Here is a 15413-nt window from a genome sequence, read left to right on the forward strand (position 1 = left end):
GCATGCGTACAAGAAAACATCTTCACAGTAATCCTGAGGGTATAGAAAAGTGAATTTTAAAATTTAGTATTAATCTGTCGCTGTGACAAAAAGAAAGATGTTAAAAACAAAAGCACAGAGATGGAAATTCTTTGACTAAGTGAAAGATAAAAAGAAAACAATGTGCAAACTTTGTAATAAAAGTCCAACAGATGAGTTTGGTTGCTGAAAGTGCAACTGAATTATCATGTGTGTGATGTATAATACTAAATGTTAAACAGTATCTGTAACAATTACAAATCAGATGAGTTTGGTTGCTGAAAGTGCAACTGAATTATCGTGTGTGTGATGTATAATACTAAATGTTAAACAGTATCTGTAACAATTACTAATAAGTAGTTAGGGTAGGGTCTCCAAATCACAAAATGCTGTACTTGTAGTACCCCTACTCTGAACTCATTTCAGTTTTTATCTATCAGTACCATTGAGTGTTACTTATAGAAATGTAGTGTGAACACTAATGTATCCTAAAAGTCACATTAATATTGATGTTTTTTGTTGTTTTTACTATAATCATGTTAGGAATTTTTTGTTAAGCTGATCACACTTCTTACGTAAACACTATTGCAATTTTACAACCTTTTTTGTCAATACTTTTACTGTGAGAATTCAAGGCTTAGGTAAAAGGTAGAATTGGCAACTGAGAAGAAATAACTTCATTTACATGTAGAATCAGTGAGATGTCCACCATAAGCAGAATACTGTTTCGCAGGGATTTTTGGATTTAAAAAAATAAACTATGATAAAATTATTATAGTATTATACACATCCACACTAGAAATCCTCCACTATTTGAGATTCGGGCTGAAAAACTAATTTTTTCCAAACTTTTTGATATTTTCTTAGAACTGTTTGAAATGTAAAATGTAATAACTGTTCCTTTTGTTTCGAAGTTTCAAGTCATTTTAAGTTTTTTTCTGATGCAACTACCTTATCTTTCCTTTAATTTTGAAAAAATATCACTCAACTCAGAATGTTGATGCTACCATATTTTAAGTTCTTTGGCTGCACAAGTGGAGTGTATTCAAGTTTTGTCTGTTCTTGTTCTTCAATTTATCAATATATATATATATATATATATATATTTTTTATACACAATAACAAGATTTTAATGGAAAAACAGATGAAATGAGACCCCTCAATTGTATCTACACCAATATAGAGCTATTTGTGTCAATCATAAAGCATCAAGTTTAAAAAAGTTGTAAAACGATCCTGATCAATAAAGGTCAATTACCTTAACCTCAGATTTCGAACTTTCCACATGGAAGCAGATAAGAAATTATATCACATTATTAATGAATTAAATACAATAAAATTATTTCACTCACCTTTACTTAAACATCTTTCAAAAATGCATAAATTCAAACAAGCAATATCAGTCACAATTTATAAGTCTGAATACATAGTTACATACCTCTACTTCAGGTACAAGACCTTTCATGTTGAAATAGAAACTGAAGTACACCATGTTAAAAACCCCATGTCTTCCAAGTGTAGCAGTTAGCCCTTTGTTCAACCCTTCAAGTCCCATTCCCTTTGTATGTAGAATGCTTCTGGCAACAGCAAAACTGCTGGGTTGCTAAGGTAATAAGAAAGTTAACATTTTCTTACATTGAAAATATATTTTAGATAGGTACTTATCACCTCTGATACATAGCTATCTCGATCTTATTTCTGCCCTCTATGCATTGCTAAAAAAAATTTTCATGCTTAGCGCACCAGTCTAAAAGCCCCACCAATTTTGCGTCACCACTGAACATGTACATAGCATGTGACTACTATCTGCCAATAGTATTGTGCCACCTATATTAGTGCACCTAGTTTCCTCTGATATTCCTGCTCAATCCTCACCTTTGAGAATTGGCAGGCTCTAAAAGAAGAACACCAGCAGTGGGGAGGAAGGGTAGGAAGTTTGTGAGTTGAGGTGAGTATCTATCAGAAAATGTTAGCTTCCGACATGCTCTTACCCACATTCACACAAAGCTAGAATACCACACTGCAAAGGTGGAGGGGCCAGTGTAAGTACTCAACATTGAAACCAAGCAAAAAGTGACCATTCAGAATGAATAGGTGTGCTCTGAGATGAAACCAAAGCACACACATGGTGTACTGCACTACATCTGGAACAGGTATACTCTTTGGCCTTGAAATAGGAAATGAATCTTATACGGGTGGAGAAAAAAGAATGTGGACAAGTGCAATTTGTTCTGAGAGGTGAAATCCATGGTAAAATATAAACTGAATGAACTAAGTAGACACCCAACTTCAACTGGACAGATGAGGTTCCATAACTTGTCCTCAACATTAGGAGGTTGAATATCAAAACTGATAAAAATAAATACAGTGTAACATAAACTGTGCAGCATGTGGACTGTGTTACATATACTCCTCAATCCCAATCAAAAGTAAACAGTGTCCTACATCAAGCAACTGGAATTATGACGAGGAAGTTAGTATTTGGCCCAAACAGAACAAACTTCCCAAACCTTCGTAACAACAAGAAGTACAACAAACCAAAACCCAGAATTACTGGGGCATGGTGGTGCCTCAACTCAACCATAAGAACAGGGCAATATCTGTAACTGGTATTACAAGCAGAAATCATAACTCACCCTACCATAAATGCAGGGAAGGAACCTCCTGCAACCAGAATTAAGGAGAAAAGGGGCCTCTACTGCCCACAACCATAGGAACAGGGAAGAGTCATCTGAAACCTGGTATTATGAGGAGGATCCCACATAGGCTGGTCCTGCTCCAACTGACAGTTGTTCAGCTGTGAAAAAGCACCCAAAGGAAATGGAAGGATGGAAACCAGCTTTGCCCTCTTCTCACTGAGTGGATAATCATGAGTATGTGTAGTAAATTAAAATTCTACAACACATTCAGGAGGAAGCCTCCGTTGTCCACCACCCCAGTAACTGGAAAGGACTTCCTTGCTACACTGGAAGAAAAAAAGAGGCGAGTCCCTATTATGAAAAGCAGACTGACCCTGTTTTATTTAATCAAATGATCAGCAAGGATGGGCAGAAATTTCTTTCTGTATTCATGAAGTCCATGAGTAATGGTCCATCACTGAGTGAAACTTACTGATATCTAGAAACATGTACAGACCATGAGGTATGCCACAAGTGGTCTTGTAGAACACCCCATCTCTATAGTGAGTGTTACAGCACAATCAGTAAATAATGTGGGTTTGAGGCAAAGCATATCTGACCAGGCAACACCTGCCACAGAATGTGGTCCCATTATCAGTGGTAAAAAAAAAGAGGGTCTCTGAAAAGAAAACAAATGAAAGGAAGTGATAAGACTTACACATTTCAGCCTAAACAATCTCCTCCAATAGATGGTGAAGGTGAGCAGCCAAATATGTGGTGATATAATAAATCCGATGAGAAGAAATGTTGTGGAGACAGCAACTTTCCATGGATAAATCTGAATACGCCAGCTTAACAAATTGACAAACACAACCTGTGAGCTTGACAGGGGATAGATCATGGGAAATGGAAAGGTCGAGAATGTGCCACATAACACCATAAGAAGCAAGCTGGTGAAAAAAGAAAAAAAAATCAGGATCGGAATGGAAGAACAGATGGGAGATGGAAGGTAAGGAAATAGGTTGAAAGCCAAACCTCCTTCATGGGCAGCATAGATCTTAGGGAAGAAGGGCCAGTTGGGATATAGGATAAGGTGAAATAAGTGATATAATAAATCTGATGAGAAGAAATGTTGTGGAGACAGCAACTTTCCATGAATAAATCTAAATATGCTAGCTAAACAAGTTGACAAATGCAACCAGTGAGCGTAACAGGAGAAAAATCATGGGAAATGGAAAGGTTCAGGGAATAAAATGTCGAGAATGTGCCACATAACATCATAAGGAGCAAGCCAGTGAAAAAAAAAGCAAATCAGGATTGTAATGGGAGAACAGATGGGATATGGAAGGTAAAAAAATAGGTTGAAAGCCAAACCTCCTTCATGGGCAGCATAAATCTTAGGGAAGAAGAGCCAGTTGGGATATAGGATATGAAGAATGGTAAAGGATGTGGGTAACATTAATTAAATAAATATCTGATTGAAGATGTCCATGAGCAATAAGGAGAAGGAAATAGGTCTTGAGGGAGAGACGGTACATGGACACATAGACAAAGGTTCAATGGGAGGAAGGGAAAGGACATAAGTCACCACAATGAGATACCAATCAAGCAAATCAAAGTGAGGACGTGTGACTTTAAAGGAGCAAAACATGAAGAAATGGAAGGTGTTTGACAAGGCCACCCGATAGCTAGATACAGTCGAAGTGGGTAAGCCTTTGTCAAACAACCAGGTGAAGAATTGGGAAAGATGAGGAACGGAAGGGTGGAAAAGACAGAAACCATGTGGAAAAGACCAAAGGCAAAAGATAGACCACTGCCTTTGGTAAATGGACATGGACAAACGTCTGATGGAACGGAAAAGAAAAAGATGCAACATGTGGGATCAGTAATTGAGCTGAGGCAATGAACCTGACAAAAGCCATGCATGAAGACAGAGTGTGGTGACATCCAGAAGAACAATGTCCAACCGAGGTTGATGGAGTAGAGACTGAGACAGAGGTAAGGATAGGGAAGGTTGTACAAGTAAAGATCAGAGTAATGGGAACCATGGTTGCACCAGCCAATACGGAGCTACCAGTAGTACTAAATGTAGATTGGTTTGGATTAAAGATAGAACTCTGGAGAGGAGTCAAATAGGAGGATAAGCAGATATGAAGACCCTCCAATCTTGACTGATCACTTCCACCCCCAGAGTTAACAGGTGTGGAATGGGAGACCAAAAGGAAGGAAACTGGTGTACCAGTGGGTGGTGAAGGCATTCCCAGCTGAGAATACACCCAACAAAAGATTTGTGGATCATGGGATCACCTCATGGGAAGAATCTTGTTGGGACGACATAATCAATCTACAACCAGATTCAGGGCACCAGGAACATGGCAAGCTAAGACCACATTGTAGTGACTGTGGGTCCAAAAATGGAGATTCATGATCTGAAAGTACAGAGACATAGAATTGGTACACCCTTACTTGGTGATATAAGTGACCACTGTGGAGTTGTTGGAGTGTACCATAACCACCCTCCCCAGCAGGAGAAGAAGAAAGTAGGACAAAGCTCGACAAACTGCCATAAGCTCGAGAATGGGGATATGGAGAAAAGACTCCTTAACTGACCAGAAACTGGAAGTCTCCTGGGAGCCAAGGTAAGCAGCCCAACCTACTAAAGATGATTCTGTGAACAGATGTCAATCCAGACGAAAGCAGCATTCCTGCCGTAGTCTGGTCTCTGTCTAACCACCAAGTCAGGTTGGCTTTGATTGGGGAATGAAGGGTAAAAGGGTGGTCTAATGGATTCGATTAGAAGTTCTACTGATCTAGGAGTGTCCACTGAAGGGAACATATTAGAACCCGACCCATGGAAATGAGAGCTTCCAAGGAAGCCCACATCCCCATACTACATAGAACTTCTCAAGCTGTAAGAGGATGTGAGGTAAGGGCATTGTGAATTGTTTGCTCCATCTGGGCCTAACTGAAGTAGGAATGAAAAACTCCCCAAAAGAATGGGGAATCGAGGGGACTTCCCCCTTTCATCAGGAATCCCACTTGTGCTGCAGCTTGAAGGAGCAGAATAGTATGGTCTCTGAACTGTGAATGGGAAGAACCAAGCATGAGCCAATCAGCCATGTAATAATAAGTGCGAAGACCCATCGAGTTAAAATGTCGGGCAAGAATTCGTACCCCCTGATAAAAAACGTAGAGAGATAAGTCCAAACTTTAGGGCCCTGAACTGAAACATTCAACTTTGACCAAAAAATAACTATCAATGATGTGGGCATGATCTCTGAATTGTAGATTACTAGAAGGATATTTGGTTTCTAGTATCAAGAATGTAGGAAAAGGAGCCAAACTAAAACTCAGCCCTACAAATGGAAAAGAAATGAACATGTTAGCAATATAGCAAAGAAAACAATTATGTCCTACACTGATGAAAAATAGGATTAGAAAGCAAATGATTAACAATTACAAAAAAAATGTATTCAGATTGAACAATATATTAATGTTACTAGTAGTACTGATATGTAACATACAAACTATCTACACATACCCAGTCACAAAGTATATAAAAATAACGAAATTGCAAACCAACTAAATTTACTGAGAAAGCAAAGTAATAAACAATACCTAATTGCCAATTCATCTGAACTAACTTAGATGACAAAGTACACAAGTCCAACATTGATGATAATTAGGATTCTAACTTAAAATCAGCTAGAAAAACAAAGTAATAATCAATGTCTAACTTACAATTCATCTAAATTAATGTAGACAACAAAGAACTCGTAAGGCCAACACTGATGACAACTATGATTATAAGGCAAGTAATTAACAATGACAAGAAAAAAAAATCAGTTAGATAGGACAATGAAGTAGATGTGACTAGTAGTAATGATATGAAACTTATAAACTACCTGAACATACCTAGATAAAGTACTTATTAATATCGAACTGACAAACCCTAGAAAATTTTCAGATGAAAATAACAAATATCTAACTTACCAAAGTCAGAGACTGACAATGTGAAATACATAATTCTCCCATGTGTAAATGACAAAACCACACAAATGCCTACTGTGGGTATATTCACCATGTGTGAAGTGTACAATACAAAAACTTAACACAGATAGTAAAATCACCCATGTCTCGAACATACAACAAAACCAGAATATACATCTACCGACAACTTGATTAACTAGCTGAAAAAAAAAATGCAAGGGAAAAACTCCTGAAGAGGTGTAGAGTTTAACAGACCAAAATAAGAAGGTGCTGGAAAAAAAGAGAGTCCAAATAGTCTTCACCTTGATTGTATTCTTCCTCAGAAACACTGTCAAGTTGAAAAGAAGAAATTGCCAGCCAAACATACAAATCTTGCTCCCTGCAAATTTAGGCCTGACCTCCTGTGCAGATAAAGTCGAATCCAATTCTTGGAAAGTCATACCAGTAGCGTTTTCAACTGTAATGGGAATTTTCATAGTCGATACCCTGAATCATGAATTCTTACTAAGATCTCTTATAATTTCGGAACAACAAACACACAAAATATTGAAACAACTGAATGCAAACACAGTAAATTAAAACTGTTGAGAAAAAAATTGAAATGGCAAAGAAGCACAATCATAAATGGGAGACACGTGAAAAACACACATCTAAACAAAGCAGTCCAATCAGGAAAGTAAGGATTTAGCAGGAATAGTAGTGGGAGCTAGTTGCACCAATATACATGGCACAATACTACTGGTGAAGAGTAGTTACATGCTATGTACATGTTCAATTGTGATGCATAATTGGTGAGGTATATAGACTGGTCTGTTGAGCATGAAAATTGTTTTAGCAATGCTTAGCGGGCAGAAAGAAGATCGAGATACATTTGTGTGAAAGAAGGTAAGACCTTATCAGAAACATTTATACATAATATGTAACCATCCTTCTTTCCACAATCTTACATATTTCCATTTGCACATGTAGCTAATAAAATAAAAATAATGATTTCTCAATAAATATCAGGTAATAAACCAAAAACAAGTCTTCTGCATGTTAACAGAACCTGGCTGTTTACTTTAAAAAAAAAAATTACAATCAAAAGTTTACAGATTAAACTGTTTTGGAACATAAATGGTATGGAATATCCCAATTTATATTAGTCCAAAAGTAAAATTTACTGGCACACCTTTTCAAAATTCAGTAAAATCTTGCCACATGGAAAAAAAAAATGGATAAAAGATCTAAAAAACTGCAGTGTATTACAAGCATTGCTCTTATCCACATAGAGTTGTCATATGGGCAGTAATGTTAGTTTTGTAGAATGATTGAAGTGAGGAGTTAGTATTTCTAATGGTACTAGCAAATTGCAACCATATTAGTATCTTAATCGCAACAGTACTTTTTTAAATACAGGATTTCTAGAGTAATACAAAAAAATTCTAATTGCAGACACTGAAATCTATAAATCCACTTGTCTTAGTCTTAATATTAGTTAAGCCTTTATTAAGTAGGGCCTATATTCGATAGAGAGATAAATTAAGACTGTAACTAGTGTACATTTTTTGTTTTAGTTCAAATAGGGCTAAACCTTACTGCACTTAATACTATCAATAAATAACCTTCCAATATAATTCTATGACCTAACATTAAACCTTTCTAAAAACTTTGATAAGCTTTTAATATGTTGTATAAAATGTCTACTAATGTATATTTATGTCCTTCCTGGCGTAACTCGAGGATTTAACAAAGATATGTTTTCAAATTGCAAAAAAAGTGCAATTTTTTTTGTAGATTTTAGTCCAAATATATCTTTAATTTTCAATCAATCAGACTACTTGCTCCTGATTGAAAGGAAACCAAACTACTTAAATTATGTAATAAGTTGCAATGACATCATTTCATGACCGAGACAGACAGACTGATACACACACTGTGTTTTATAGTACTAGATAATTATTTGAACTATTATTCCCTGAATAATAATAATAATTAGGGCAGTAATGTAATCATAAAAATCTGTTTTACAAGTAATGTTGTAATCTACATGGTTGTACCCTTCCATGTGTTGTTATAACCAACAGAATTTATGATTTAATTATCATAAGAAAACAACACTGTATAACAAATCTTGAAAATTAGCAAGACTACAAATATGAGAAGTTATTTCAAGATATCAAGTGCAAAACACTAAATTCTCACTACTGAAAGTCTTTGTCTGTCAGCTTGTAGTTTCACTTTCACTACCTCAAAAGGATTTATTACAATGCCTTCTGTCAAGCCAGCACAGAGCCCTGCAAGTGTAAATGTCTGTAAGATAAAACAGTTGTTCATAAATAAGAGAACACTCTAACATAAAGATGACTGATTATCTTTAAGTTTTACATATATCTTTCTTCTTCTTTATCAAAGAAAAACAAACTCATAATTTAATACAGAAGAGTCAAACATTATATATATATATATAAAATAAAAATAGTAGTATCTACATAAATAAACATCAGTATATATATATATATACAGAGAGAGAGAGGTGAGTGTGTATATCTGTTCTTTATATGTTTCCACACTTCTTGATCAATCAGCACCAAACTTGACACAATGATACAGGATGACACGAGGACAGTCGAAAAACTACCAATGTTGTATATAACCCTCAGCATTAGAACAAATTATAACTACTACTGTTAGAATTCTTTAAAACAGTACGCATTTTTTTTTTCAGTATTGGTACCTTTGTGTATTTTTATTGCACTTTTAATGTTTATGCTAAGAAAAAATAGAAGCACAATTTCCTATGCTTTATTATAAACAAGTTATTATTTCACCTGTCCATTGTTCAAATGTTTCTCTAAGCAACAGTACTAAGTATCATAACATGTTGATCATAAAATTTTTAGTAAAACAACCTACATTTTGTACAGCACTTACAGTATGGTTGTGGTAATCAAATGTCAATTGTTGCCATGATTATTTAAGCCTGTTTATTAATTAGTGACCTTTTCTTTATTACTACATTTTAATTACTAATTAGTATATATCCCATATTTTGGTTACTAAGCTGTTGCTGTTTCCTGAGAAGTCCTTCTTGCAATTTTCCTTTATCATATAGGCTACTAACCATCACAATGGAACATTTTGAATGCCATTTCAAGGGCAACATTATTGAAATGATATTGCCAAACATATTCTACATATTTATTATGATTTTTAATATGTCAGTGGCACTGCAACTATAGATGCAGTGTTTCTATCTTCATTCACCACAGTAACAAAAGTACACACATTATTCATCAAAATCAATTCTCTATGGTATACCTTATGAAAAAGATACTCTTTCAGAGTCAAAATGTCCAAGTACAGTGAACTGTCACTAATCTGAACAGTGGCAATCAGGATTATTTACAATCCCAATGATTTTTTATGTAGACGAATCTTTACTGCAGGACATTTAAGAAATAAACTGTATATTTGCATTTCAAAACAGAACAGCTATTTCGTATAACAATCGTACGGATATATAATTCAGTAATCTATATATAACTCCATAAGAGTTTAATAGGGGTCAATTGAAACAGGAAACAAAGTAATAATTACTACCCTTAAAACATCTACACTTGCAGCAAGTACTAGTTTACAATACTGTATTGGCCCAACTATAGGACGATCTAGGATATAAGGCGACCCCATTTTCAGAAACCATGAAGTGTCATAATGTCCTTTTTTAGGTCTACAAAATGACTTTCTTGTAGAAAGTGCATTAAGGTGTTCAGTCTTTTGTTTCCACCAATGCCTCACATTATTTTCAATTTCACCAAATTTTCTAGCACTGGTACAACTGTCCATTTTTTCTGCCTCGCGTACCACCATAATTTTAAGATTTCCATCATAACTCCACTGTAATTCTTTGTGAATTTGACACTTTCTTCTTCCCTGTCTTTTAATGTGGTCACTCATTCTTGTACAAGGGTCGATCACTAAAATCAGACTCGCAGACAACAAGTTAACATTTTCTTAAATCAAATCCTCTCACACTTACAGCTATAATCGACTGCCAGGGTTTCTTCCTTTAACCATTTAAGTATTGGTCTGATTTTTTTCTCACTTGCTCCAATCTTTTATACCCCACTTAAATGCCCTTGGTGATATTTGTCTCGTGACACTCTCAACCTACGCCAATGCATCCTCTATCCTAGTTCTGTATATAAGCACCTCATTCAGATAATGTTATTACTTTTTCAAGACTTACTCAATCCCAGTCTCTAACACCAGCTTTTAGTGGGGAGGAAGGACAGGAGTGTGTGAAAGAAGGTAAGTATTATTGGAAATAAATTTTCTATTTAAGAAAATGTTAACTTCCAATTATCCATACAGAAAGCATGTGCACAGATCATGGGTGTGTCAATAGAAGATTGGTACCCTAGTTGGGGAACTGCACTATATCCAGAACAGGTATGCTCTTTGCCTGGAACTTAATTCATATACTGTGGGTGGAATTTTACATGATTTGTCATTACTACTGGCCAGGCCCCAACCAGAGAGCCGAGATTTCATCAACTGGGGTTTTGAAATATAGGGCCGTGGTCCCTATATCCCCTGTTGGTGGATAGGGCAATTGGACTACAATCTCTCTCTCTCTACATATATATATATATATATATATATATATATATATATACACACACACACACACATACATACTTATGAGTGAACAAACCTTCTCCTTAACTTGAAGAATTCTGAAAGGCAACACTCCAGGCTCGGAATGACCTTACCCAACCTGAAGAAACAGAACTGATCTGGTCTGGAATTATTAACACTCATCCTCATTTTCCAACCGTGTGGGCAAGGTAACTTCCCCTTGCCCCCAGAATTATTGAGAGGACTTGGAACAAACTGTGCTCAACCAAGGACCCAGAATGGAACCACTTTTCCATGAACATTGTACTGATCCAATATTGATCAAAAAGAAGGGCCACACTCATCCCAATCAGATAGCAAGCATCAAATCTGAACCAGTATTACCAACATCTGGGAAAAAACATCCAAAAATGGAGGAATTCACTCTAACACTCTAGAGAAAAAGCCACTGTCCACCACCCTAGTGACTGGCAACTGGGTGTGGTAAGGATTTCCTAGCTCCAATAGTAGAGTCTGGGGCATAATGCGCAATGGGGAGCCCTGAGGAACAATGCTTTGGAAACAGTGCAATATGTGAACTAATTTCCCAAAATTTTTAAAAGTAAACCAACCCCAATTTATTCAATCCAATGAATGAAGTGGCAGGATCCTCTTATGCTGTAGTCATGACAGTCCATAAGTGGTATTCCAGCATAGTACAGTAATACCACCCAGTCAGCCTCTAGGTGGTCTTATGGAACCCCCTCATTTCTACAGAGCCTGTTACAACCTATATAAAGTATATTGAATTAGTGGTTGCTAGTGCAGAATTGGTTTGATAAAAGCACACCTGCCTGGGCAACAACTGCCACAGAGTGGGATCCTGTGAAAACAAGGTAATGGACCCTGAAAGGTAGCAATGAAAATATTCACCCCTCTGTATAATCTAAAAGAAGTGATTAAGATAGTTACAGGGTGTAGGAAACCCCCAGATGAAAATACTGTCAGATTATACAACTAATGTGAGATAAAAGTACAGGGGGTGGGGGGTTCACATACCAGACTGCACAACAGGCAATTCAACTGAGCTGCTGAGGAAATAGAAATGTGACAAATATGATTAGATGTGACTCGCAGAAGATTTCTCTCCTTCAAAGAGAACCCAGAACAAAAAGTCGTTGTCTAGCACCTCTAAAGGCATTTGGGCAGGCAACAAAACCTTCAAGACCCTCACTGAACATGACAACAATCGAAATCTCATAGGTCACAGAAGTGAGAAATAGTGATAAAGTTGTTGACTTGTAAACTTTATATATGAAAATCTCACTAACATTAATTTTCAAATGAAATATTTCTGAAAATATCTGATTTTTATAATATTTACAACAAAATAAGCTCCATATGGTGGAAGCAGTTCATTTTCTTTTAAATTATTACAATTTTCATTACAAAAAAACATAAGACTTGAATAACTCTTTAGGTATATATTTAGATACAACACAACCTTATTGTACAAAACATGCTTTTGGTTAACTTACCACAGGAGTTGGACTAGTAGCTCCAAACAAAAACATTTTTTTATACTGTTCAAATGTGAAAAACTACAAAAAGAGACAAATCAAAGATATATTTCATACATTTATAAGATAGCCATATTTTGATATATGTTAGATTTGTATATTTAAAAATAATGACCAATTCAAACATTCTGAAATCTAAGTAGTAAACAAATCCTTTCAGAGACCATTCTGGTTTATGGCATGAGCATTGACAGTTATATGTTAATCAAGAGTTGAGTGTAGAACATTAAGAGTACTGTGTATATTGCTTGTGGTTCCAAGGGTAGGTTTGAATCCCACCTGGTGTTATATTTAAAAGCTCTGTAGTTAAAACATTTAAAATTTGTACTTTCAAGAATAAAAAAAAAAAAAGGTAGTAAATAAAATCTAAGCTTTTCAGTCTGACTGCTACAGCTTAAAAGTCCCTTCAAATTCCATCCTGAATAATCAATGAAAACTGGTACATGTGGTATATTAATATCCAGAGAATAATTTGTCTGGTATCACATTTTGCAATCCAAATTGGCCCTATTTGCAATTCAATCTTATCAATGCATTGCAGAAACTGCAATGCAATTTTTATTATAGCAAGCATGCAATGTCATATATTTTTTTCAAAATATCCATAATTTGTACGATTCTCTTTGTAAAGTTCATAAGTAATTATTAATAAGAACTTGCAAGCGAAAGTAAAGAAGAGCATATAATAGTATGTTAACCAAACTATATCTGTTATATCCAGTTCCAGGGAAGCCTTTTGCCAAAAACCAGGGCTCTTCAGATCAGCTAGGATACAACAGACAGAGCAGTGGTTGAGATGCTGATTATATTATCAAATTGTTTTGACAAAAAATGTTTTGTTACAAACTGAATTAAGTTTGTGAAGTGTAATTTTTATGAATTTTTGTTTACATTACTGCAAATCAGAATTTGGGTTAGGATTTTTTAACACTATATTTGTTTATTTGCCTTAAACCCATACATTGCTAATTATTATTTTATTAAGTTAATTTGCTCAATATTAGAAGAGATGATAAAATCAAAAAGCTAATCTTATTCAGTTTGATGATAACATTTCTAAGTACAAAATCAAATTTTTAATGATGTGGCTTAAATTACACCCTTTTCTTGTTAGGAAGGTGAAGATATACTTTTGATATAAAAAAAATTGAGTGAGTAAGCCTAGACAGGAAGGGCACTGTAGAGTAACATTTTCAAAGTTATGAATTCATATTAAAACAACATATTGCATTAAAATATTTTTCACAGAATATAAATAATTTTTTCTCAAGAGTCAAGCAGTTAGGGGCATTACTTTCTTTTTGGATTATACATACTTGAGACAGCATGTTAACAATATGCTGTTGCAGTGCTATTAAATTTTTTCCAGCCACTATACAAATTTATTTTGTGTAACACTTGCTGCTATAGAAAAATTTTGAAACAAATCTCCCCCCTCCCACATTTCCTTAAAGCATCTGCCCATCAAATGAGAGTTAGACTGTTAAATACCTTATTTCACTTTTTTTTTTCTTTCTTCAGAAAAATTTCTTACTTCCCAGTATACAATGTTTCACCCTTAAAATTTTTATAATTAAAATATTATATCTGGCATATCCAAAAAAATTACAACTGGATTCTCAACTTGATGATTGGCATAGCTCAAGATTACTGCCAAACTGTCCTTAATATCTAATGAACTGAAAACTATTTTGTAATTTCAGGTTTGGCGGCTGCTAGTTTTCAGTTTTAACTACTTGATACACTTTTTTCTGTAGAATTAAAGCTATTTGTTGGCTACTTACTGACAGACTACAGTAGCATTTGAATGTATAAACTTTTCTAAGTTCTTATACTAACATCAAACTTGAACTTCAGAAACAATTTTAATCCTAGGTATATACAAAACAGTTTAGTACAATAGCATTTTTCTTAAAATTTCAAAATTTTCTCAATAAATACAATGATGTGTGGTTATATAAAACTTCCACATTTCACAAAACAGCACTATATTTGTCCACTGAAGTCATGATTTCCAAATCCCAGAACAAGAACAAATTTGGCTTGTCTACACATTTGTAACTAATACAATTCTGTGGTACTTTTGCCACCTTATATCCATGTAGTTTAACTTCAGGGTCTAAAGCTATTGAGTTGCTATATCATATGATGCTCTAAATTTACTAAACATCTTGAAGTTTTACAATCAATAAATCCAATGAACCTATAAATAGATATATCATACAAAGTTCTAAGTTTGCTAGATACTATTGTCCTTCAAGCTTTGTATATCCTATGAAGCTATACACTTGCTATATATATGCTATAAAAAGTTCCAACTTTCTAATTATTTATCACTATGAAACTTTCAGGAGTTTTTGGGTATGCCTCATAGATATTTTAAAACCCTTTAATTTATTCATTTTCTCATTTGTACAAGTTTGACAGCCATTTCATTTTTCCCTCTTGTTACTGCATTAGAGCCTACTTTCCAAACTATGATCTCCATAAAACTTTCAGGCATTCTTAGATCTGGCCCAGACCTCTAGGATAACTACAGGGTTCGTACACCTTAAGTGAGATGAAATTCCAGGACATTTCCAGGACAAATTGTTTTGAACATTAG

The 15413-nt window shown here is 35.0% G+C and overlaps 1 protein-coding gene across 1 annotated transcript in view; it reads right to left on the minus strand.

Moving 5' to 3' along the window:
• Window positions 1–15407, minus strand: part of LOC106464283 (mitochondrial 2-oxodicarboxylate carrier-like) — a 24765-nt gene extending 9358 nt beyond the window's left edge. The window contains exons 1-3 of the mRNA XM_013924411.2: window positions 12767–15407; window positions 8811–8918; window positions 1457–1621 (exon numbers count right to left, since the gene is read on the minus strand). Of these exons, the coding sequence (XP_013779865.2) occupies window positions 1457–1621; window positions 8811–8918; window positions 12767–12802 (309 nt within the window). The 5' untranslated portion in view covers window positions 12803–15407. The remainder of the gene's footprint in view (window positions 1–1456; window positions 1622–8810; window positions 8919–12766) is intronic.
• Window positions 15408–15413: the final 6 nt, after the last annotated feature.

The sequence above is a fragment of the Limulus polyphemus genome, unplaced genomic scaffold (genome assembly GCF_000517525.1).
Source record: "Limulus polyphemus unplaced genomic scaffold, Limulus_polyphemus-2.1.2 Scaffold1606, whole genome shotgun sequence".
NCBI lineage: Eukaryota > Metazoa > Arthropoda > Merostomata > Xiphosura > Limulidae > Limulus > Limulus polyphemus.